At 39.8% G+C, this 26,633-nt stretch overlaps 1 protein-coding gene across 1 annotated transcript in view; it reads left to right on the top strand.

Annotated features, from left to right (window-relative positions):
• Nucleotides 1-26,633, top strand: part of AXDND1 (axonemal dynein light chain domain containing 1) — a 117,415-nt gene that overhangs the window by 81,144 nt on the left and 9,638 nt on the right. Inside the window, exons 20-22 of the mRNA XM_032291279.1 lie at nt 4,977-5,087; nt 15,909-16,019; nt 23,175-23,279. Of these exons, the coding sequence (XP_032147170.1) occupies nt 4,977-5,087; nt 15,909-16,019; nt 23,175-23,279 (327 nt within the window). The remainder of the gene's footprint in view (nt 1-4,976; nt 5,088-15,908; nt 16,020-23,174; nt 23,280-26,633) is intronic.

Below are 26,633 nucleotides of genomic sequence, written 5' to 3'. Positions count from 1 at the left end.
TGTGGGCCATTCATTTCCTATGCCACCCAAGCCCCTGACTGGATGCCCATACCCGACCATCTCTTTGAGGACCTTCACTTTCCAATAGTGCTACTTTGGTCCTCTGTTAAGTTCTCTCTCACTTACTAACCATACTCTAGTGAGTTCAGGCAAATAAACTGGGGAAATGTGATTAGAGGATGCTGAGAATCTGCTCTCACACCAGAGGTGTGACTGTGGTAAGGCTGTAACTGAGCCTATGCAAAAGCCTTTTTCTCCTAAGAAAATGCATATGCCTCTTCTCTCTAAGCCTGAGGCCTCTCAAGAGTATATCAAGTGAGTTTATGGTAGCGGGCTCAGCAGGCCGTACTGAGGTACTCTTTAAAAAAAATGGTTAGTTCCATCTTCATGGTTATTTTTATTTCAAATTCATCACCATCCTGGACTGCTACTATCTTCCCCTGATCTAGACAACCTCTGTGGTACATGAATCTTTATGACATCAGACTTTGGGATTCCTATGGCTTCATCCACATCCCACAAGGTGAAAAGAAGAAGATGGTTTTTCAGAGAAACCTTGTCTAACGCGGCTCGGTGGTAGTGCTGTATGGCTTGTGCTACATTCTAGCATTTGACCTACTAGACTGATGTTTGGATGACATTAGTGAGAGTTTCCCACAAGCTCATGTTTCTTGGGCTCCTTTCCAGCAAAGGAGATTTGCATGACTCTGGACAGGGTTCAGAATTGAGGATCTCTGCCAGGTGTGGTGGCTCATGCCTGTAATCCCAGCACTTTGGGAGGCTGAGGTGGGTGGATCACCTGAAGTGGGGAGTTCAAGACCAGCCTGGCCAACATGGTGAGACTGCACCTTTACTAAAAATACAAAAATTAGCCAAGTATGATAGTGGGCACCTGTAATTCCAGCTACTCAGGAGGTTGAGGCAGGAGAACTCCTTGAATCTGGGTGGCAGAGGTTATGGCGAGCCAAGGTTGTTCCACTGCACTCAAGCTTGGGTGACAAAGCAAAACTTTATCTAAAAAAAAATAATAATAATAATTGAGGATCTCCTAGGTAACCATCTTTTGGATTTTGATCACTCCTACTGGTATAAATTCTTACTCCACTTTCCATAACAGCCTAGGTATATTGCTTTCTTTAGAAACAGATGGGGGTTATCTAATTCCCCAAGAGAACTAAGGCAGTCCAGTGGCTAATTATCCTATTTACCTTCCACCTGATCATGGCATAGCTTGATCCAGTCTGACCTCATACAGCAGGTGGCCGTTTTTTAGGAGGACTCAGTTCTCAGGATCCTTGCCCCTGTGCCTACTTCAGAAAGAACTGGTGTCATTGTATAGCAACTACCCCACTTGGAGATGAGAACTGTTGGTTATAAGGTTTCATGTGAGACTTGGAGGCATAATATCAGAGTCCTGGCTTCCAGTAAGGGTATAAGAGAATGACTGCAGCCTAGAACAGCTACTGAAAGCCTGGAAACTTAGCCAGGCCAGATCAGCTAGATAGATGATTTTTTTCAAGTGCTTTAGGTTGACCATATCCACTGTTCCAAGAACCTAGAATTAGAGTCACTGATATACTGAAGAATAGTTACAGTCTGAGCAAATGGCAGATTACTGGGTAGGACCTCTGAGACATGCTTCAGCAGGCCATTGACCAGCACCTGACAGTGCTGAGAACATATGGGAGGGAAATATACCAAAGAAACACCTACCATAATGGAAATGAGGATCTCCAGCTGGGGCTCTTCAAACTTGACTTCTGGCTACAATTAACTTCCTCTATGCTGGCGGGGCACAGTGGCTCATACCTGTAATCCCAGAACTTTGGGAGGCCAAGACCAGTGGATCACTTGAGGTCAGGAGTTCAAGACCAGCCTGGCCAACATCGTGAAACCCCGTCTCTACTGAAAATACAAAAATTAGCCAGGCATGTTGGCGCACCTGTAGTCTCAGCTACTCAGGAGGCTGAGGTGAGAGGATCACTTGAGTCCAGGAGTCGGAAGTTGCAGTGAGCCAAGATTGTGCCACTACATTCCAGCCTGGGCAACAGAACAAGACTCTGTCAAAAAACAAAACAAAACTTCTATGCTATTGGGTTGCATCTTTGCCCTGTGTACTCTATCAAGACCCTGCCATCCACCTTGGACTGCAATAGGCCTTCTTTTTGTCACCAGAGATACCACTGTCAGTTCCAGGATTTGGTCCTCCAAAAGGATTATGACTGAAGACAGTGGTAGTAGGAATCTTCCTCTCATGATGTTTTAGCAGGTAAACTCAAGGAAGCCCCAGCTTTCCTCCCTTATGGGGGATCTGGGGATCATGGATTCTTAATATCTTCATTTACAGCCATTGTCTTCCTGCTGGTACCCTATAACAGACTCTCCTATGGCCTTCTGTTTCTCCTGCTACAGTAGGCTTAAGATTTAGGACTATTGCCTGCTTCTTAAATCCTCCCTCACTGCAAACATGAATTTTAGCCCTTTTACTTCAAACCAGAAGTCATTATTAGAATTAAATAAGAAGAATATTCATGGAAAAGATTCATAGGTATTAATTAGCAACCAAGCTATCCCAGTCTATAGCTGATAAAAAGGTAACATTGAAAATTTTGAAGGAAAACTTGCTGAAATTTATTGTACAACTTTCATTAAAAGACTTCTAATGATGTTTTTCCTCATCAGAAGTCTTATGATAGTATCTCCAATATCTCATTTATAAATGGCCAGGATCTGTTTCATAGCATGCAAATTCAACTAGAGACTAGTTTAAAATTTTTTTTTGTTCTAGGTACAATAAAAAAAAGGTTAAAAAATATATTAGTCAAGCTTTATATCTGGAAGGATACTTAGGGGCAGTGGTGTGATAGAAACTCACACTGGCTCACAAGAACCAATTACATGCAAGCCTTCTCAACTCCACATTCAGTGATAACATACCGAATTGATGAACATCATTGAAATTGCCATGGTGAGAGTATTTATACCATGGACATCAGAAATTGCTACAAATCAGGTCTTCCCCCAAATCCCTCAGAAATGGTTGTTAAACATTTATCAGGTCACCACTGCATATGGGTCACTTAGAGTAAACGAAGAGCTTCATTTAAAAAAAAAAAAAAGATAAGGACTATTAGGCATCTACTCAAGAACTCTCAACTAATTCAGTGAAGTTAGGACTAAAACTCAACATCTTCATCTGCCTTGTCCACTCTTCTTTCTGATATACAATAAAATATCAGTCTAGCCCTTTGAATCCAGAATTTAACCATCAATGACATTAACAAAGCTGTAGTAAACTTACTTTGCCACTACAGGCTTCAGTTCCTTTATCTACAGCATATGGATTTAGATTTGATTTCTACAAGTTTTGGCCCTGACATTTCATAATAATTGCACAATTTAAAAGAAATCGGGGCCAAGTGCGGTGGCTCACGCCTGTAATCCCAGCATTTTAGGAGGCTGAATCACTTGAGCCCAGGAGTACAAGCCCAGCCTAGGCAACAAAAAATAAAAAAGTTGGCCAGGTATGGTGGTACACACCTGTGGTTCAGCTACTTGGGAGGCTGAGGTGGGAGGATCCCTTGAGCCCAGTGGGTCAAGGCTGCAGTGAGCTATGATGATGCCACTGCACTCCAGCCTAGGCAATAGAACAAGACATTGTCTCACACACACACACACACACACACACACACAGGCTAATAATGAAAGAAATATAAGGTATATTACTGCTATTGTGGTGATTTCAGGAGCCTACAGTGGGTAATTATTTCACCACGTGCTGCTGTTTCCTTGCTAGAATGACCAGATCTCTGTTCCCAGAGACGGTAACGTTTCCTAGTTCTCACTGCTTTTATTAACTAATAAGGAATACTGTACCTTTTATTTTATTTTTTTATTTATTATTTTTTTTTTTGAGACGGAGTTTCGCTCTTGTTACCCAGGCTGGAGTGCAATGGCGCGATCTCGGCTCACCGCAACCTCCGCCTCCTGGGTTCAGGCAATTCTCCTGCCTCAGCCTCCTGAGCAGCTGGGATTACAGGCACACGCCACCATGCCCAGCTAATGTTTTGTAGTTTTAGTAGAGACGGGGTTTCACCATGTTGACCAGGATGGTCTCGATCTCTTGACCTCGTGATCCACCCGCCTCGGCCTCCCAAAGTGCTGGGATTACAGGCTTGAGCCACCGCGCCCGGCCTGGAATACTGTACCTTTTAAACATTGAAACCAGCTCTTAGTTGTTAGGAGATGTTGGTAAAGTAAATGTAGTTTAACTATTTACCTTAGGTGATTAAGACCCACTATTGACCTTTCCCATATCTCAATAGATAAAAGGTAAGCACCTTTTCCAAAAGTGTCTCAAATCTTTATTCATTCGCTTTATTAGCAGTGGAGGTAGTACTTTTTTTAGCGATTAAGCACAGACCACCTAGATTAGAATCCAAGCATCATGCTTGACTATATATATGACTTTGAGCAAGACATATAACTACTCAATTTCTCAGTTTCTTCATCTTAAAAAATGAGGATAATAATAGTTCATGTCTCACTGAGGATCAAAGGAGTTAATATATGCATAATGCTTAGAACAGAGTCTGGCATATAATTAAGTACCAGGTAGGTGTTTTCTATTTCTATTTTTACTATGCAATCACAGTTGACCTGGTCAGTTGCATAAAATTTATTAGGAGGCCATTTAGACATTAGTAAATACAACAAACTTTTTGTATCTGATTTTATGGCACTTCACCACTCCCTGTCCCATTACAACCCAGATTCCAAACCCTGTCAATAAGAGATAATACTATTTAGGTCTATGTTAACTGCCAGTCACCTCTGCACAGATCTTTGAAATGAACTGATATAAAGTTAATTGAATATAGTTATATTTAGAGGAATGGTATTTAGCAGCTGTTCAATAGGAGTGAGTGAATGAATGAGCTGGTTTTTTCTGCTTGTAATCTTTTATCTCTTCTCAGAAAGAATGTTATGAATGGATCAACACATGCTCTTGCCTCCTTTCTAATATCAAAGGCAGAAAAATTACATTATTGACATATGAAGAAATAGAGGAGCTACTTGAAGAAAAGGTATTTGCCACATGTTAGCATTGGTCATTATTCAGATTATTCCTGTATTTCAGTAGATAAGATTTGCAACTTTTTCCAGTCAATGTTCTGAGTCCTTGTTCATTTATCCTAACATATGAGAACTTTGGCCCTGATCAAGATCTTTGACAGCTCTTCTTCCCTCTAAGGAAGAGAATCCTCCACCCAACATTTTTCCTTGTTTTTTTTTTTGGTGGGTGATTTTATAAAGAAAAGAATGGGTTTCAGGTAGAAGTTCCCTGCCACTTCCTGAGGCATATGCTCAGGTTCATCTGCTTCTGTGCTCACCCTTTTCTCTCCCCTCCAGTCTCAGTCTTTTCATCCAAGGTTATTTCTTCCTTTGAGCACTTAATCCCATGTCCAGTGTCCTTTCATTTGCATCTTTAATGTCTTCCTCTCTAATTGTTCCATTTTATGAATATAAAAGCAATCTAAAACATGGTCATTTCTCCCATCCTAAAAAGTATACCCCACCCAGGTGTGATGGCTCACACCTGTAATCCCAGCACTTTGGGAGGCCAAGGTGGGCTGATCACCTGAGGTCAGGAATTCAAGACCAGCTTGATTAACATGTAGAAACTCCGCCTCTACTAAAAATACAAAATTTGCTGAATATGGTGGCACATGCCTGTGATCCCAGCTACTTGGGAGGCTGAGGCAGGAGAATCACTTGAACCTGGGAGGCAGAGGTTGCAAGATCACACCACTGCACTCCATCCTGGGAGACAAGAACAAAACTTCATCTCAAAAAAAAAAGAAAAAAAAAAGTATGTCCCTTGATCTTGTCTCTCTCTTAATTCTTTCTTTCTTTCTTTCCTTTCCATCATAATTAATTTGTTTAAAATTCTAAAACCAATTAGAATTGGTTTTAGAGGTCACCAATATTTCTTATAAGGTCACCAATGATTTCTTATTGCCAAATCCAGGTATCTTCAATCCTATATTTCACCTGGCTTCTCTGTAGCATTTGGCTGTCTTAACCATTCACTCCTTTTGCAGTTTCTCCTCACAAGACAAAATTGTCCGGGTTTTTCTCCGGTTTCTTTATTTCTTTTCACCCTTGTTTTAGACTTTCACCCTTGTCTGCCTCTTAAATGAGGCAGACCTTCAGTTTCCCCAGTGGGGGTGTGTTTGGGAGCGAGGGTCTCCCTTTCCCACTTCTGTAGTTTGGGCACTCAAGAGTATTTGGGGTGTCTCCTGGGTCCCGCAGGAGCAGCCTGCTCCCTTCAGAGGATCTGTGGGTCCTCTTGGGATTCCTGCTTTGTTCTTGCGGTCATTCTGGAGCTAAAATTTGTGATGCGAGCCTCCACACATTGTTCTGTCCATCTGAGTCAGAGTTACAATCTAGTCCTACCTCTCATCTACCATGATGATCTTCTCTTTTATCTGATGATGAACCTTAATATAACACCCATACTTGATCATTATGCCTAAGTTTGAATATCGGAAGTGGCAGATAACTACTTTCAGAAAGAGTCCATTAATTTTTGATGAGCACTGAGTATTAGAACATTTTTCTTTCTATTGAACTAAATGTAATATATCTTCTTGTAGCTTTCTCTACCTACCAGTCCTAGTTCAGTCTCTTGTGGTTAATATGAACAGGGCCGATTTGTCTTCCATCTTATAGTATTTCCAACATTAAAAAAAACTATGTTCAACTTGAGTCTATTTTTTTATTTTTTGTTCTATGGAGTTATCTGGTCATTACCACAATATTTTAATTATTGAGGCTTTATGAGACATTGTCTTTTTTCTTTTTCTTTTTTTCCTTTTAAGTTCAGGGGTACATGTACAGGTTTGTCACATAGGTAAACTTGTGTCATGGAGGTTTGTTGTACAGATTATTTTATCAGCTAGGTATTAAGGTATTAAGCCTAGTACCCATTAGTTGTTTTTCTTGATCCTCTCCCCCTTCCTACCCTCCACTGTCCATAAGGCCCCAGTGTATGTTGTTTCCCTCTATGTGTCCATGTAGTCTCATCATTCAGTTCCCACTTAAAAGGGAGAACATATAGTATTTGATTTTCTCTTCCTGTGTTAGTTTGCTGTGGATAATGGCCTCTAGCTCCATCCATGTCCCTGCAAAGGACATGAACTCATTCTTTTTATGGCTGCATAGTATTCCATGGTGTATATGTACTGTGTTTTCTTTATCCAGTCTATCATTGATAGACATTTAGGTTAATTCTGTGGCTTTGCTATTGTGAATAGTGCTGCATTGAACAGACACATGCATGTGTCTTTATCATAGAATGATTTATATTCCTTTGGGTATATACTCAGTAATGGGATTACTGGGTCAAATGATACTTCTGTCTTTAGATCTTTGAAGAATTTCCACACTGTCTTCCACAATGGCTGAACTAATTAACACTCCCACCAACAGTGCATAAGTGTTCCTTTCTCTCCACAACCTCACCAGCATCTGTTATTTTTTTTTTGACTTTTTAATAGTAGCCATTCTGACTGGTGTGAGATGGTATCTCATTGTGATTTTAATTTGTGTTTCTCTAATGATCAGTGACGTTAAGCTTTTTCTCATATGATTCTTGGCCACATTTATGTCTTTTAAAAAGTGTCTGTTCATGTCCTTTGCCCACTTTTTTATGGGGTTGTGTTTTGCCTGTAAATTTGTTTAAGTTCCTCATAGATGTTGGATATTAGACCTTTGTCAGATACATTGTCTGCAGAAATTTTCTCCCATTCTATAAGTTGTCCGTTTACTCTCTCTTTTTTTTTTTTTTTCCCATTGCAACAGTCTACCCAAATGAGACTGTTTACTCTGTGGATAGTTTCTTAGTTTCTTTTACTTTCCAGAAGCTCTTTAGTTTAATTAGATCCCATTTGTCAAGTTTTGCTTCTGTTGTAATCATTTTTGGCATCTTCATTGTGAAATATTTGCACATTTCTATGCCCAGAATGGTATTGCCTAGGTTGTCTTCCAGAGCTTTTATAGTTTTGGGTTTTACGTTTAAGCCTTTAACCCCATGTTCGGTTAATTTTTGTATATGGTGTAAGAAAGGGTTTCATTTCAATTTTCTGCATGTTGCTATCCAGTTGTCCCAGCACCATTTGTTGAATAGGGAATTGTTTTTCTGTTGCTCATTTTTGTCTGCTTCAAAGATCAGATGGTTTATTGGTGTGAAGTCTTATTTCTGGGTTTTGTTCCATTGGTGTATGTGTCTTGTTCTTGTATCGTACCACACTGTTTTGGTTATTGTAGCCCTGTACTATACTTTGAAGCTGGGTAGCATGATGCCTCCAGTTTAGTTCTTTTTTCTGAGGATTGCCTTGCTATTCAGACTTCTTAATTCCATATGAATTTTTAAAGTTTTTCCTAGTTCTGTGAAGAACGTCAATGGTAGTTTGATAGGAATAGCATTGAATCTATAAATTGCTTTTGGCAGTATGGCCATTTTAATGTTATTGATTATTCTACTTATGAGTATGGAATGTTTTTCCATTTGTGTCATCTGTGGTTTCTTTGAACAGTGGTTTGTAGTTCTCCTTTTAGAGATCTTTCACTTCCCTCGTTAGATATTCCTAAGATATTTTATTCTTTTTGTGGCAATCGTGAATGGGAGTTCATTTATAAATGGGAGTTTGTTGGCTCTCGGCTTGACTATTGTTGATGTATAGAAATGCTAGTGATTTTCGCACATTGATTTTGTATCCTGAGACTTTGCTGAAGTTATTTATCAGCTCAAGAAGCTTTTGGGCTGAGACAGTGGGGTTTTCTAGATATAGAATCATGTTATCTGCGAATAGGGATAGTTTGACTTGTGATACATTTTCTTTTTCTTTTTTTTCCCATTTATTTATTTTATTGCATTTTAGGTTTTGGGGTACATGTGAAGAACATGCAAGATTGTTGCATAGGTACACTCATGGCAGTGTGATTCGCAGCCTTCCTCCCCATCACCTACATCTGGCATCTCTACCCTTGCTATTTCTCCCCAGCTCCCCACCCCCCACCGTCACTCCCCTATTTCCTCCCAACTGACCCCAGTGTGTAGTGCTCCCCTCCCTGTGTCCATGTGTTCTCATTGTTCAGCACCCGCCTATGAGTGAGAACATGCGGTGTTTGATCTTCTGCTCTTCTGTCAGTTTGCTGAGAATGATGGTTTCCAGGTTCATCCGTGTCCCTAAAAGGACACAAACTCATCGTGTTTGATGACTGCATAATATTCCATGGTGTATATATGCCACATTTTCCCTGTCCAGTCTATCATCGATGGGCATTTGGGTTGGTTCCAGGTCTTTGCTATTGTAAACAGTGCTGCAATGAACATTCGTGTGCACGTGTCCTTATAGTAGAACGATTTGTAATCCTTTGGATATATACCCAGTAATGGGATTGCTGGGTCAAATGGAATTTCTATTTCTAGGTCCTTGAGGAATCGCCACACTGTCTTCCACAATGGTTGAACTAATTTACACTCCCACCAACAGTGTAAAAGTGTTCCTATTTCTCCACATCCTCTCCGGCATCTGTTGTCTCAAGATTTTTTAATGATCACCATTCTAACTGGCGTGAGATGGTATCTCAATGTTGTTTTTGATTTGCGTTTCTCTGATGACCGGTGATAATGAGCATTTTTTCATATGTTTGTTGGCCTCATGTATGTCTTCTTTTGTAAAGTATCTGTTCATATCCTTTGCCCACTTTTGAATGGGCTTGTTAGTTTTTTTCTTGTAAATCTGTTTTAGTTCTTTGTAAATTCTGGATATCAGCCCTTTGTCAGATGGGTAGACTGCAAAAAATTTTTCCCATTCTGTTGGTTGCCGATTCACTCTAATGACCATTTCTTTTGCTGTGAAGAAGCTGTGGAGTTTGATTAGGTCCCATTTGTCTATTTTGCCTTTTGTTGTCAATGCTTTTGGTGTTTTGGTCATGAAGTCCTTGCCTACACCTTATGTCCTGAATGGTTATGCCTAAATTTTCTTCTAGGATTTTTATGGTGTTATGTCTTATGTTTAAGTCTTTAATCCATCTGGAGTTAATTTTAGTATAAGGTGTCAGGAAGGGGTCCAGTTTCTGCATTCCGCACATGGCTAGCCAGTTTTCCCAACACCATTTATTAAACAGGGAATCCTTTCCCCATTGCTTGTTTTTGTCTGGTTTGTCAAAGATCAGACGGTTGTAGATATGTTGCATTGCCTCCGAGACCTCTGTTCTGTTCCATTGGTCTATATCTCTGTTTTGGTACCAGTACCATGCTGTTTTGATTACTGTAGCCTTGTAGTATAGTTTGAAGTCTGGTAGTGTTATGCCTCCCGCTTTGTTCTTTTTGCTTAGAATTGACTTGGCTATGCGGGCTCTCTTTTGGTTCCATATGAAGTTTGAGGTGGTTTTTTCCAGTTCTGTGAAGAAGGTCATTGGTAGCTTGATGGGGATAGCATTGAATCTGTAAATCACTTTGGGCAGTATGGCCATTTTCACAATATTGAGTCTTCCTAACCATGAACATGGAATGTTTCTCCATCTGTTTGTGTCCTCTCTTATTTCGTTGAGCAGTGGCTTGTAGTTCTCCTTGAAGAGGTCCTTTACGTTCCTTGTTAGTTGTATTCCTAGGTATTTTATTCTCTTTGTGGCAATTGTGAATGGAAGTTCGTTCTTGATTTGGCTCTCTTTAAGTCTGTTATTGGTGTATAGGAATGTATGTGATTTTTGCACATTGATTTTGTATCCTGAGACTTTGTTGAAGTTGGTTATCAGTTTCAGGAGATTTTGGGCTGAGATGATGGGTCCTCTAGATATACAATCATGTCATCTGCAAATAGAGACAATTTGACTTCCTCCTTTCCTATTTGAATACCTGTGATACATTTTCATATCTGTTAGGACCAGCCCTCTTCACTGATCTTTTTCAGGCATTTCATTGCTATTGTTGCTTACTTATTCTTCTTTTTTAAAATTAATTAATTAATTAATTTAGGGACAAGGTCTTGGTGTTGCCTACCCTGGTCTCAAACTCCTGGACCTAAGTGATCCTTCTGCCTCAGCCTCTAGAGTAGCTGGGACTATGGCATGCACCACTGCACCTGGCTATTTTTCTATATATCTTCATAATCTAGTTCTTAAAAATTTTTAAAACTAGCATAATATGAAATTTATATATTAACTTAGAGAAGACAGGTTTATGATGTTGAATTGTCTTATCTGAATATATGGAATATAGGATGTCTACTTTTATGCCTTTTAATCATGTCTTATTTGTTTGCTCATTTTGTACATTTCTTACAAGTTTATGCCTGAATATTTTATTTTTTGGTATTTTAAATGAGACGTTCTTTTCCATCATATCTTCTAACTAGTAACTGTTTATATATATATAATCAATTTCTGTATTTTAATTTAATTTAGTTTTGTTTTATTTTTTGCAGTAGGGTCTCACTCTGTCACCCAGCCTGGAGTTTAGTTGTCAAGTCATGGCTTACTGAAGCCTTGACCTCCTGGGCTCAAGCAGTCCTCCCACCTCAGCCTCCTGAGTAGCTGGGATTATAGGTGCATGGTACCATACTTGGCTAACTATCAAATTTTCATAGAGATAGGATTTGGGTGTATTACCTAGGCTGGCTTGAATTCCTGGGCTCAAGTGATCCTCCTGGCTTAGTCTCCTGAAGTGCAGCAATTACAGATGTTCGCCACCATTCCTATTTTAATTTTATATGCTGTGACTTTACTAAATTCTCTCATTGTATTTTTTTCTCTTCCTTCTGCTGCTCCCCCTCTTACTGATTTTAGTAGTTTTTCAATGGATTATTTGGGGTTTTCTAGATATTTAATCAAATCACTGACAAATAGGGATAGTTCTACCTCTTTCTTTTCAATTCTGATACTTCTAGTTGCTTTTTCTTGTTTAATTGTATTAAATAAGTCTTTCAATTCAATATTAAATAGTAGAGGAGATAAGAAGCATCCTTATCTTGCTTCTGACTTTAGCAGGAATGCCTTTAGTGATTTACCTTGAAGAAATAAGCGGGCATCTGGCCAACATGATGAAACCTTGTCTCTACTAAAAATCCAAAAAAATTAGCTGGGCGTAGTGGCATGCTCCTGTAATCCCAGCTCCTTAGGAGGCTGAGGCAGGAGAATAGCTTGGACCTGGGAGGCAGAGATTGCAATGAGCCGAGATTGCACTATTTCATTCCAACCTGGGCAACAAGAGCAAAACTTAGTTGTTCTTTCTTCAGAAGTCTCATACCTTTCACCTTGGGTCATTTTTCTTCTGCCTTAACCTTTAGAATTTCCTTTAGTGAAGATCTCCTGGTGGCAAACTCAGTTTATGTTTGTCTGAAAATGCCTTAATTTCACCCTCATTCTTAAAATTTTTTGCTGGGCATGCTATTAATTCTAGGATGGTATTCTTTTCTCTCAGCACATCATTATTATTTTTACTATTTTCTGGATTTTGCTGTTATTGAACTGACTGTTGAGAATCTAGCTGTCAGTTCCTTTGAATCTAATTCATGTCTTCTCTCTATTTTTAAGATTGTCTTTGCTCTGATTCATGTGGAGATGGATTTTCTTTTCTTTTTAATTTTGCTTGGAATTCTCTTGATTTCCTGAATCTCTGGTTTGGTATCTTTTGTTAGATCTGGAAAATTCGCAGTCATCATCTCTTCAAATATTGCCTCTACTGCATTTGCCCTCTTTCCTTGTAAAACTCTAAATCAATGTGTGTTGGAATATGTCCCCCATGTCTCTTGAACTTTTTCTCTGCATTGCATCCTGAATAATTTTTCTGGCTTACTGTCCAGTTCACTGATTTGACCTCTGGTTGAATTTTGTCTGCAATTAAACCTTTCTGTTGAGTTTTAAAATTAAATTGCTGAAGTCCTATTTGATTTTTTTTCAAGTCTGAACATTTTTGTAATCTTTCTCTCTTTACTCATATTTTCAATCTCTTATTTCTTTAAATAGGTTAAATATAACTTTTGTAGTCTATTTGATAATTCTAATATATGATATATCTATATAAGAATGTTTATTACAGCATTGTATAATAGCAAAATGCTAGCAACAATATGAATATTGATCAGTAGGAGATTAAATACAATATGGTACATGGAAATAATGAAATTCTATGCAGATAAAGTAGGTGTTTAAGTAGTTAAATAAATATAAATAAATGGTATATTATTGAAAAAAGCAGATTATGGAATATAACATATATTATCTCATTTATATTAAAATGTTTATAGATGCAAAAAGTGGTCTAGAAGAATATTCAGCAAACTGATAGAAATTATTAACTCTGAGAGTTAAGAGTCTTAATTCTCTGTAGTGTTCAAATATTTTACAGCAATAATGTTTTCAAGAAAAAAGGTATTTTCATTTTATAAAAATACCCTAATACATTGTGACTATTTTTCTATATTATATGCATATTTCTACAGCATAATTTAACATTGCTATAAAGTATTTTGTTATATGGCTTACACCATAATTTATGCATTTTCCTATTGTGGGCATTGAGCTTATTGCTAGCTTTTGCTTTTATAAATATTGCTGGGGTAAACATCCAGAGCACATTGTTTAAATTTGTATAAGTAGGCTCTTTTGAGGTGTTCAACACTGTTGACTTCTTTCTTCTGTTTTGGTTTTCCTCGTGGCCTCTCATACTTCAGAGGCTATTTTGGTTTTCTTTGCAGGCTCCTCTTTCTTCCTTAGCATTTTATTTTTTTCAGAGGTTTGAAAATCTATTATTGTTTTGAGTACAGGCTTTTGATTTCATCTGATTAGTTTTCTTTTTTGAGGGAGCAATTTCCTGTTTATTTAAATTGACAAAAATTGTATCTATTTGTTGTGTACAACATGATATTTTGAAGTATGTATACAATGTGGAGTGGCCAAATTACTTCTTAAAATAACAGCTTTATTGAGATACAATTCTTGTAATATGTATAATTCAGTAATAGTTTGTAGTATATTCCAAAGTTGTGCAGTGATAATCACTATTGAATTCCAAAACATTCTTATTATTCCCAAAAACAAAATCCATACTGATTAGCAGTCCTTGAAATTTTCCCTTTCTTCTCAGGCCCTGGAAACACTAATACACTTTCTGCTCTATGGATTTGCCTCTTCTGGACATCTCATGTAAATGCAATGATACAATATGTGGCCTTTTGTGCTTATGTCACTTAGCTTAGTGTTGTCAAAGGTCATCCACTTTGTTACCTGCATCAGAACACCATTCCTATTTTTTTTCCAATAGGTTTTTGGGGAACAGGTGATATTTGGTTACAAGAGTAAGTTCTTTAGTGATAATTTCTTAGATTTTGGTGCACCCGTCACCCAAGCAGTGTACACTGTACCCCGTGTGCAGTCTTTTATCCCTTCTCACCTCCCACTCCTTCCCCCTGAGTTCCCAAAGTCTGTTGTATCATTCTTGTACCTTTGCATCCTCGTTTAGCTCCCACCTATCAGTGAGAACATACAATGTTTGGTTTTCTATTCCTGAGTTACTTCACTTAGAATAATGGTCTCCAAATGCCATTATTTCATTCTTTTTTATGGCTGAGTGGTATTCCATTTTGTACATATACCACATTTTCTTTATTCACTCATTGATTGATGGGCATTTGGGCTGGTTCTGTATTTTTGCAATTGTGAATTGTGCTGCTATAAACATGTGTGTGCAATTATCTTTTTCATATAATGACTTCTTTTTCTCTGGCTAGATACCCGTGAATGGGATTGCTGGATCAAATGGTAGATTTAGTTGTTTAAGGAATTGCCACACTGTTTTCCATAGCTGCCTAGCATTTTATGTAACTGGGTTACTGTCTAGTTCTCTGGCTACCTCACAAGTTTGCCTTTAGGATACAATTTACTTTCTTGGCTTTAATTAAATGCAGATAACTGTCAAATCTCTAAATCTTCCGTCTTAAACTCTAGATCTATATATTCAGCTACTTGCTGGATATTTTCACTTGAATATCTCAGTGGTACCTCAGACTCACACAGCCTAATCTGAACTCCTCTCTCTCTCCCCAAACCTGTTTATCCGCTTTCATTCATTATCTCTATGAATGGCATTGTCATCTCTATAGTGGTCTAACCTGCAAACCAAGTGTCATTCAAGGTGTACTTTTCTCTAACCATCCCGTGCCCATCCAGTCAATCACTAGGAGTTGCCTCTTAAATATCTCTTAAATCTTCCTTCTCTTTATTCCAGCAACCACTGTTTTGTTCACGCTCCTGTTCTCTTCCTCTCTTTCCCTTTCTTCCTCTTCTCTAAAGCTATTCTCCTGTTGCTAGAGTGATAGTTTTGAAATGCAAATCAAATCAGTCAGTTCATTAGAGCCTCATTGCCTTCAGGATGAGAGCCAATCATCTCCCTGGCTTGACAGTTTAGCCCTTCCTGTATGATTGCACTCTTGTTCATTTGCCTCCCAGTTTTTGTCCTATTGAACTATGCTTGCTCTCAGAACCAATCATGTACTTAGAACATCCTCTGCCCAGGGCTCCTTCTTTTCCTTCCCCATCCTTCAAGAAAAAACTCAAACATTATCTCCTTCAGGAAACCTTTCTGACCAACTCCCTCTTTTACCCAGTCCACTACCTGGTCTAAATTAGGTGCTCTTACTATGTGACTATATGCATTCATTGTATTTTCTTGTCCATGAAATTATACTTGCAATTTCTTAAGGACAGGGACTATTCTTATCAACCTTTGTATCCTTGTCACTAGCACAGTACCCAGTTGCAGGATTAGCGCTCATTAAATATTTTTGAACAAATAATTACCAATATTTATATACACCTTATAATATTGTTTTATCTCACAGGAGGTTATAAAAGAATTCATTGAGCCTGAAATGGACGAGTGTTTTAAAGAAGATGAAGAAGAAAGTAAGGAGGATAGGAAACTTCAGGAGGAAAATAAAGAGAGAGCAGAAGTAAGATTTTTGGTATTTGTTCTTCCTCCTGCATACATATATAAGTGTACACACACACACACACACACACACACACACACACATGTTTTAGAGACAGGCTCTCACTCTGTCAGACAGGTTGGAGTGCTGTGGTGTGATCATAGCTCACTGTAACCTCGAACTGTGGGGCTCAAATGATCCTCCCGCTTCAGCCTCTTGAGTAGCTGGGACTACAGGCATGCACCACCGTGCCTAGCTAATAAAAAAATTTTTTTTATAGAGATGGAGTCTTCATATGTTGCCCGGGCTGGTCTTGAACTCCTGGTCTCAAGCAATCCTCTCACCTCGGCCTCCTAAAGTGCTGTGATTACAAACACGAGCCATGATGCCTGGACCCTTTATATATACAAAGTGGGGGGAAAATTACACACACACACACACACACACACACACACACACACACACACACACACAGTATAGAGACACACACAGTAGAGAATAGAAGTAGGTGGTCTGGAGTGAACTCTTCAATTTCCTTGTGTTCCTCCTATAGATTTAGCCAAACCTGCAGAAATATTTATCTTTGTCACTTTATTTTCAGAGGAAGGGATGTTCATTTTCCCTTCTAAATCCAGCCATTTACGATTAGCCTCATTTATACCTATATTCCTATTAACCACACAATCTACTTCTCACCCTGGTGCTATGTTTTTAGCCCTTCATTCCCACATTTTTCAAATAATACTTTAAAACTCCATGTTTCCACTTCAGCTCCCATTCTCAGCCCTCCTCCTAGGCCTATCGCCGGACCTCTCCTCCCTTTACCCTGTCTCCACCACTGCAGAGGCATTTGTAGTAATAAAAACCCTTCCTGGAACGTTTGTAATAATAATAACAATAATACAATGTTTACCAAAAATTGGATAGGCACGTATTATCTCTTATCTATGCAACATAGCTTCAAGGTATATATTATTGCCCTCATTTTACAGATAAGAAAATTGAACCTCAGAGAGGTTGACTGACTTACCCAAAATCATATAGCTGTAAGTGGAAGAACCAATATTCAAATCCAGTTAAGTCCAGCATAAGAGCCCTTGCTAATCTTACATTGACTACTACTGTCTTTGGCTTCTAGAACTCATGATTGCCTAACACTCTCTACAATGTCTCAGTTTGATGTAATTCTTCTCTATATATAGTTTAAATGTTGGCATGACTCCAGGCTCTGAACTAGGCCTTCTACTCACTGCACAGACAGGACAACAGAACAAAAATATTATATAACACCCAAGCCTATTTTGATCAACATTTTCTGTTTTATTTCTGGTAAAGTTCTTAGTATATAGAAGTCACAGAATAAATGGAAATTGTTAAAGGTGTCTTAACCAGAGCGACTCCAATCTTGAATAAAGTCTAGATAAAGCAAAACCTGCTGGATTACTTTCCCAGGAAATTAGGCATTCTTAATCACAAGATGTTTATGACTGAGGAAATGAATTAATGGAACAAGGCATTCTCAGTTTAAAAATGGGCTTTGCTTTAAAGATAATGGTACTGTTACAGGAAAGGGGTCATGATCCAGACCCCAGGAGAGGGTTCGTGGATCTTGCACAAGAAAGAAGTCAGGGCAAGTTTGCAGTGCAAAGTGAAAGCTAATTTATTAAGAAAGTAAAGGATCCAGCACTCCAGTTCAGATACTGCACTTCTCCAGCGGTTTTTACTGCCCACAGACCAGCGGATTCCCTGGGCAGAAAAGCGCCACGAGTTTCCAGCATGGCTGTTTCAGCCAGTGCAGTGGGTTTCCACACAAAAACTCACACAAAGCTGGGCAGCCATTTCAACTGGCGCCTGGAATGCCTGGGAGACAGAGCCACCCATTCATCTGAAAAAGGGGTCTGGAAGCAGGGAGCCAGGTGATCTGGCTCGGCGGGTCCCACCCCACAGAGACCAGCAGTCTGAAACACTCTGGCTTGAGAGCTTCGCAGCAAGTGCAGCAGTTTGAGCTTGACCCTGGACAGTCAAGCTCTGTGGAAGGAAGGACATCCGCCATTACCAAGGCAGTCCACCACTACCGAGGCAGTCCTCCATTACCAAGGTAGTCTGCCATTACCGAGGAAGCCCGCCATTACCGAGGAAGTCCACCATTACTAAGGCAGTCCACCATTACTGAGGGAGACCGCCATTACCGAGGCACTTCTAACCATACCTCTGTAAACAAAACCACAAGGAAGTTTACATAGCAGCTGGGCAGAGCCTGTGGCAGCTCAGCAACACCTCTGCTGGCAGAGTGTGACTAGACTCCCTCCTTGCTGGGCAGGGCATCTCTGAAAAAAGGCAGCAACATGTCAGAGACTTATAAATAAAGCCCCACTTTCCCGGGACAGAGCACCTGGGAAAAGAGGCAGTTATGAGTTCCACTGCAGCAGGTCTGAATGGAACAACAGAGCTCCCAGCACAGCACTTGAGCTCTGATAAGGGACAGACTGTCTCCCCAAGCAGCTCTCTGACCCCCATATATCCAAAGAGGCACCTCATAAAGGAGAACTCTGGCTGACATCTGGCAGCTACCCTTCTGGGATGAAGATAACAGAAAAGAAACTGGCAGCAACCCTTACTGTTCTGCAGCCCCTGTGGGTGATTCCTAGGCAAGCAAGGTCTGGAGTGGACCTCCAGCAGTTCTGCAGCAGAGGGGCCTATTAGGAGGAAAACTAAAAAACAGAGAGAAATAGCTTCAACATCAACAAAAAGGATGTCTACTCGGAGACCCCAACCAAAAGTCACCAACTTCAAAGATCAAAGGTAGATAAATCCACAAAGATGGGAAGAAACTAGTGCAAAAAGGAGGGAAACACCCAAAACCAGAACACCTCTCCTCCTCCAAGGGATCACAATTCATCACCGGCAAGGCAACAAACAAAGCTGGTCAGAGAATGAGTCTGATGAATTGACAGAAGCAGGCTTCAGAAGGTGGGTAATAACAAACTTCTCTGAGCTAAAAGAACATGTTCTAACCCAATGCAAAGAAGCTAAGAACCTTGAAAAAAGGTTAGACAAAATGCTGACTAGAATAAGCAGCTTGGAGAAGAACATAAACAACTTGATGGAGCTGAAAAGCATAGCATGAGAACTTCGCAAAGCATACACAAGTTTTAATAGCCAAACCGACCAAGCAGAAGAAAGGATATCAGAGATTGAAGATCATCTCAATGAAATAGAAGGCAAGATTAGAGAAAAAAGAGTGAAAAGAAATGAACAAAGCCTCCAAGAAATATGGGATTATGTGAAAAGACCTAATCTATGTTTGATAGGTGTACCTGAATGTGACAGGGAGAATGAATCCAAGCTGGAAAACACTCTCTGGGATACTATCAAGGAGAACTTCCCCAACCTAGCAAGGCAGACAAGCATTCAAGTCTAGGAAATACAGAGAACACCACAAAGATACTCCTCAAGAAGAGCAACCCCAAGGCACATAATTGTCAGATTCACCATGGTTGAAATGAAGGAAAAAATGCTAAGGGCAGCCAGAGAGAAAGGTCGGGTTACCCACAAAGGCAAGCCCATCAGAATCACAATGGATCTCTCGGCAGAAATCCTACAAGCTAGAAGAGAGTGGGGGCCAATATTCAACATCCTTAAAGAAAAGAACTTTCAACCTAAAATTTCATACCCAGCCAAACTAAGCTTCATAAGCAAAGAAGAAATAAAATCCTTTACGGACAAGCAATTGCTGAAAGATTTCATCACCACCAGGCCTACCTTATAAGAGCTCCTGAAAGAAGCACTAAACTTGGAAAGAAACAATCAGTACTATCCACTCCAAAAATGTACCAAATGGAAAAGACCATCAACACAATTAAGAAACTGTGTGAACTAACAGGCAAAACACCCAGGTAGCATCAAAATGGCAGGATCAGATTCACATATAACAATATTAACCTTAAATGTAAATGGGCTAAATGCCCCAATCAAAAGACACAGACTGGCAAATTGGATTAAAAGTCAAGACCCATTGGTGTGCTGTATTCAGGAGACCCATCTCACATGCAAAGACATACATAGACTCAAAATAAAGGGATGGAGGAAGATTTACCAAGCAGATAGAGAGCAAAAAAGCAGGAGTTACAATCCTAGTCCCTGATAGCATGGACTTTCAGCCAACGAAGGTCAAAAGAGAGAAAGAAGGGCATTACATAATGGTAAAAGGATCAATGCAACAAGAAGAGCTAATGTTCCTAAATGTATATGCACCCGATACAGGAACACCAGATACATAAAGCAAGTACTTAATGACCTACAAAGAGACTTAGACTTCCACACAATGACAGAGACTTTAACACTCCACTGTCAATATTAGATCAATGGGACAGAAAAATAATAAGGATATCCAGGACTTGACCTTAGATCTGGACCAAGCAGACCTAATAGACATCTACAGGACTCTCCACCCCAAATCCACAGAATATACATTCTTCTCAGCACCACATTGCACCTACTCTAAAATTGACCACATAATTGGAAGTAAATCACTCTTCAGCAAATGCAAAAGAATGAAAATCATAACTAACAGTGTCTCAGATCACAGTGCAATCAAATTAGAACTCAGGATTAAGAAACTAACTCAAAACTGCACAACTTCATGGAAACTGAACAACTGGCTCCTGAATGTCGACTGGATAAACAATGAAATGAAGACAGAAATAAAGATTTTATTCAAAACCAATGAGAACAAAGACATAACATTCCAGAATCTCTGGGACACATTTAAAGCAGTGTCTAGAGAGAAATTTATAGCAATAAATGCCCACATGAGAAGAAAGGAAAGATCTAAAATCGAAAACCCTATCATCAAAATTGAAAGAACTAGAAGAGCAAGATCAAAAAAACTCAAAAGCTAGCAGAAGACAAGAAACAACAAAGATCAGAACAGAAGGAGACAGAGACACAGAAAACCCTTCAAAAATCAATAAATCCAGGAACTGTTTTTTTTGGAAAAGATCAACAAAATAGACAGACTGCTAGCCAGGTTAATAGAAAAGAGAGAAGAATCAAATAGATGTAATAAATGATAAAGGGGATTCACCACCGATTCAACAGAAATACAAACTACCATCAGAGATTATTACAAACAACTCTATGCACATAAACAAGTAAACCTGGAAGAAATGGATAAATTCCTGGACACTTGCACCCTCCCAAGACTAAACCAGGAAGAAGCCGAAACCCTGAATAGACCAATAACAGGGCTGAAGTTGGAGCAGCAATTAATAGCCTACCAATCTAAAAAAGTCCAGGTCCAGATGGGTTCACAGCTGAATTCTACCAGACATGCAAAGAGGAGCTGGTACCACTCCTTCTGAAACTATTCAAAACAATCCAAAAAGAAGGAGTCCTTGCCAAATCATTTTATGAGACCAAAATCATCCTGATACCAAAACCCAGCAGAGACTCAACAAAAAAAGAAAGCTTCAGGCCAGTATCCATGATGAACATAGATGCAAAAATCTTCAATAAAATACTGGCAAACCGATTGCAACAGCACATCAAAAAGCTGATCCAGGCTGGGCGTGGTGGCTCACACCTGTAATCCCAGCACTTTGGGAGGCTGAGGCAGGTGGATCATGAGGTCAAGAGATCGAGACCATCCTGGCCAACATGGTGAAACCTTGACTTTACTAAAAAATACAAAAATTAGCTGGGTGTGGTGACGCATGCCTGTATTCCCAGCTACACAGGAGGCTGAGGCAAAAAATAAAAGGAGAAAAAGAAAAAAAAAAGCCGATCCATTATGATCAAGTAGGCTTCATCCCGGGGATGTAAGGCTGGTTCAACATACACAAATCTATAAACATAATCCATCACATAAACAGAACCAAAGACAAAAGCCACATGATTATCTCAATAGATGTAGAGAAGGCCTTTGACAAAATTCAACAGCACTTTATGTTAAAAACTCTGAATAAATTGTTTACAATAGCAAAGACCTGGAACCAACCCAAATGCCCATCAATGATAGACTGGACAAGGAAAATGTGGAACGTATACACCATGGAATACTATGCAGCCATAAAAAATGATGAGTTCATGTCCTTTGTAGGGACATGGATGAATTTGGAAACCATCATTGTCAGCAAACTGACACAGGAACAAAAAAAGCAAACACTGCATGTACTGACTCATAGGTGGGTGTCGAACAATGAGAACACATGGACACAGGGAGGGGAGAATCACACACTGGGGTCTGTTGGTGGGGGGTTAGGGGAGGGACAGTAGTGGGTAGGGAGGTTGGGGAGGGATACCATGGGGAGAAATGCCAGATATAGGTGAGAGGGGATGGAGCAGCAAACCACCTTGCCATGTATGTAGCTACGCAACAATCCTGCATGATCTGCACATGGACCCCAGAACATAAAATAAGCAAGCAAACAAGCAAGCAAGCAAGCAAGAAGGAAAGAAAGAAAGAAAGAAGGAAAGAAAGAAGAGAGAGAGAGAGAGAAAAAGAAAGAGAAAGAAAGAAAGAAAGAAAGAAAGAAAAAGGAAGGAAGGAAGGGAGAGAGAGAGAGAAAGAAAGAGAAAGAAAAGGAAAGGAAGGAAAGAAAGGAAAGAAAGGAAGGAAAGGAAGGAAAGAAAGAGAGAAAAGGAAGGAAGGAAGGAAGGAAGGAAGGAATAAGGCCGGGTGTGGTGGCTCTTGCCTGTAGTCCCAGCACTTTGGGAGGCCAAGGTGGGCAGATCACCAGGGTAGGAGTTCGAGACCAGCCTGGCCAACATGGTGAAACCCCGTTCAGCCTTTAAATGACATTTTCTCTGTGACTAATTCCCAAAGTACCTAGGAAGATTGCATGGCCCTTTACTGAGTGCAAACAGCCCTTGAAACACTTTTTGGCTAATAGTAATCATGTTATACCATAATTACTCATTTTATTATCTGTCTGTCCTGCAATATTGACAGTTCCTGGAACCTGGAAGAAATCCTCTATGTTTTTCCCATAGTTATATCCCTTGTCCTCACTCCCCATTCACAGTGTTTGTTATGTGAAAGTCTTCAGAAGTGCTTGTTGTATGATTAGAGCAAATGGAAAATTTAAGCTTCCAATATGGTGCCAGGAAACTCGCTGATGTGCCACTGTGTTACACACCAGCTTGCTAACAGGTCCGCATGTTTCTGTGTTCTAGCAACCTTCAACATCTACAGAGAAGGAAACACTCATTCGATTCATTGGAGAAGATGAAAATATTCATTCCAAACCTCTATTTGAAACAGATGTGTTGTCTTCTTGGGTATGTATCTGAAACCCAACTAGGGAATTCAATACTATTTAACATTGTATAAAAATGATATGGTGCTGGCCGGGTGTGGTGGCTCACGCCTGTAATCCCAGCACTTTGGAAGCCGAGGTGGGCGGATCACAAGGTCAAGAGATTGAGACCATCCTGGCCAACATGGTGAAACCCCGTCTCTACTAAAAATACAAAAATTAACTGGGCATGGTGGCGTGAGCCTGTAGTCCCAGCTACTCGGGAGGCTGAGGCAGGAGAATCACTTGAACCCAGGAGGTGGAGGTTGCAGTGAGCCGAGATTGCGCCACTGCACTCCAGCCTGACGCCTGGCAACAGAGTGAGACTCTGTTTCAAAAAAAAAAAAAAAAAAAAGATACGGTGCTAACATAACTTTTAGCTACTCTAAGGGGACCAGGGGTTCCTAAGTTATGTATTTTATAGATATTTTTCTTTCTTTTTCTGAGATGGAGTCTTGCTCTGATGTCCAGGCTGGAAGGCAGTAGCACAATTTCGGCTCACTGCAACCTATGCCTCCCGGGTTCAAGCAATTCTCTGCCTCAGCCTCCCAAGTAGCTGGGATTACAGGAGCCCACCACCACGCCTGACTAATTTTTGTATTTTTAGTAGAGACAAGGTTTCGCCATCTTGTCCAGGCTGGTCTTGAACTGCTGACCTTGTGATCCACCCGTCTTGGCCTCCCAAAGTGCTGGGATTACAGGCATGAGCCACCGTGCCTGATCTATTTTACAGATATTTTTCTTCCAACATAATTCCTGGAAAACTCGTTATTCCATCTTAACTTTACAAAAGCTTTTCATTCTCATCTTTTTTTTTCCCCATTTATTTATTTTATTGCATTTTAGGTTTTGGGGTACATGTGAAGAACATGCAAGATTGTTGCATAGGTACACACGTGGCAGTGTGATTTGCTGCCTTCCTCCCCATCACCTACATCTGGCATCTCTCTCCATGCTATCTCTCCCCAACTCCCCACCCCCTGCTGTCCCTTCCCTATTTCCCCCCAACAGACCCCAGTGTGTAGTGCTCCCCTCCCTGTGTCCATGTGTTCTCATTGTTCAACACCCGCCTGTGAGTGAGAACATGCAGTGTTTGATCTTCTGCTCTTCTGTCAGTTTGCTGAGAATGATGGTTTCCAGGTTCATCCATGTCCCTACAAAGGACACAAACTCACCGTTTTTGATGGCTGCATAATATTCCATGGTGTATATGTGCCACATTTTCCCTGTCCAGTCTATCGTCGATGGGCATTTGGGTTGGTTCCAGGTCTTCGCTATTGTAAACAGTGCTGCAATGAACATTCGTGTGCACATGTCCTTATACTAGAATGATTTATAATCCTTTGGATATATACCCAGTAATGAGCTTGCTGGGTCAAATGGAATTTCTATTTCTAGGTCCTTGAGGAATCGCCACACTGTCTTCCACAATGGTTGAACTAATTTACACTCCCACCAACAGTGTAAAAGTGTTCCTATTTCTCCACATCCTCTCCGGCATCTGTTGTCTCAAGATTTTTTAATGATCGCCATTCTAACTGGCACGAGATGGTATCTCAATGTTGTTTTTGATTTGCATTTCCCTGATGACTAGTGATGATGAGCATTTTTTCATATGTTTGTTGGCCTCATGTATGTCTTCTTTTGTAAAGTATCTGTTCATATCCTTTGCCCACTTTTGAATGTGCTTGTTTGTTTTTTTCTTGTAAATCTGTTTTAGTTCTTTGTAAATTCTGGATATCAGCCCTTTGTCAGATGGGTAGACTGCAAAAAATTTTCCTATTCTGTTGGTTACCGATTCACTCTAATGATTGTTTCTTTTGCTGTGCAGAAGCTGTGGAGTTTGATTAGGTCCCATTTGTCTATTTTGGCTTTTGTTGTCAATGCTTGTGGTGTTTTGGTCATGAAGTCCTTGCCTACACCTATGTCCTGAATGGTTTTGCCTAGATTTTCTTCTAGGGTTTTTATGGTGTTAGGTCTTATGTTTAAGTCTTTAATCCATCTGGAGTTAATTTTAGTATAAGGTATCAGAAAGGGGTCCAGTTTCTGCATTCCACACATGGCTAGCCAGTTTTCCAACACCATTTATTAAACAGGGAATCCTTTCCCCATTGCTTGTTTTTGTCTGGTTTGTCAAAGATCAGATGGTTGTAGATATGTTGTGTTGCCTCCGAGACCTCTGTTCTGTTCCATTGGTCTATATCTCTGTTTTGGTACCAGTACCATGCTGTTTTGATTACTGTATCCTTGTAGTATAGTTTGAAGTCTGGTAGTGTGATGCCTCCCGTGTTGTTCTTTTTGCTTAGAATTGACTTGGCTATGCGGGCTCTCTTTTGGTTCCATATGAAGTTTGAGGTGGTTTTTTCCAGTTCTGTGAAGAAGGTCATTGGTAGCGTGATGAGGATAGCATTGAATCTGTAAATTACTTTGGGCAGTATGGCCATTTTCACGATATTGATTCTTCCTAACCATGAACATGGAATGTTTCTCCATCTGTTTGTGTCCTCTCTTATTTTGTTGAGCAGTGGCTTGTAGTTCTCCTTGAAGAGGTCCTTTACATTCCTTCTTAGTTGTATTCCTAGGTATTTTATTCTCTTTGTGGCAATTGTGAATGGAAGTTCGTTCTTGATTTGGCTCTCTTTAAGTCGGTTATTGGTGTATAGGAATGTATGTGATTTTTGCACATTGATTTTGTATCCTGAGACTTTGTTGAAGTTGCTTATCAGTTTCAGGAGCTTTTGGGCTGAGATGATGGGGTCTTCTAGATATACAATCATGTCGTCTGCAAATAGAGACAATTTGACTCCTCCTTTCCTATTTGAATACACTTTATTTCTTTTTCTTGCCTGATTGCTCTGGCTAGAACTTCTAGTACTATATTGAATGGGAGTGGTGAGAGAGGGCATCCTTGTCTAGTGCCAGGTTTCAAGGGGAATGCTTCCAGTTTTTGCCCATTCAGTATGATGTTGGCTGTTGGTTTGTCATAAATAGCTTTTATTATTTTGAGATACGTTCCATCGATACCTAGCTTATTGAGGGTTTTTAGCATAAAGGGCTGTTGAATTTTGTCAAAGGCCTTCTCTGCATCAATTGAGATAATCATGTGGTTTTTGTCTTTGGTTCTGTTTATGTGGTGAATTACGCTTATAGACTTGCGTATGTTGAACCAGCCTTGCATCCCCGGGATGAAGCCTACTTGATCATGGTGGATGAGCTTTTTGATGTGCTGTTGCAATCAGCTTGTCAGTATTTTATTGAAGATTTTTGCACCTATATTCATCATGGATATTGACCTGAAGTTTTCTTTTCTTGTTGAGTCTCTGCCAGGTTTTGGAAT

This window comes from Sapajus apella, unplaced genomic scaffold, assembly GCF_009761245.1.
Source record: "Sapajus apella isolate SASKATOON/1434 unplaced genomic scaffold, GSC_monkey_1.0 scaffold25, whole genome shotgun sequence".
In the NCBI taxonomy this organism is placed as follows: Eukaryota; Metazoa; Chordata; class Mammalia; order Primates; family Cebidae; genus Sapajus; species Sapajus apella.
This window is presented reverse-complemented; position numbering and strand designations above follow the sequence as displayed.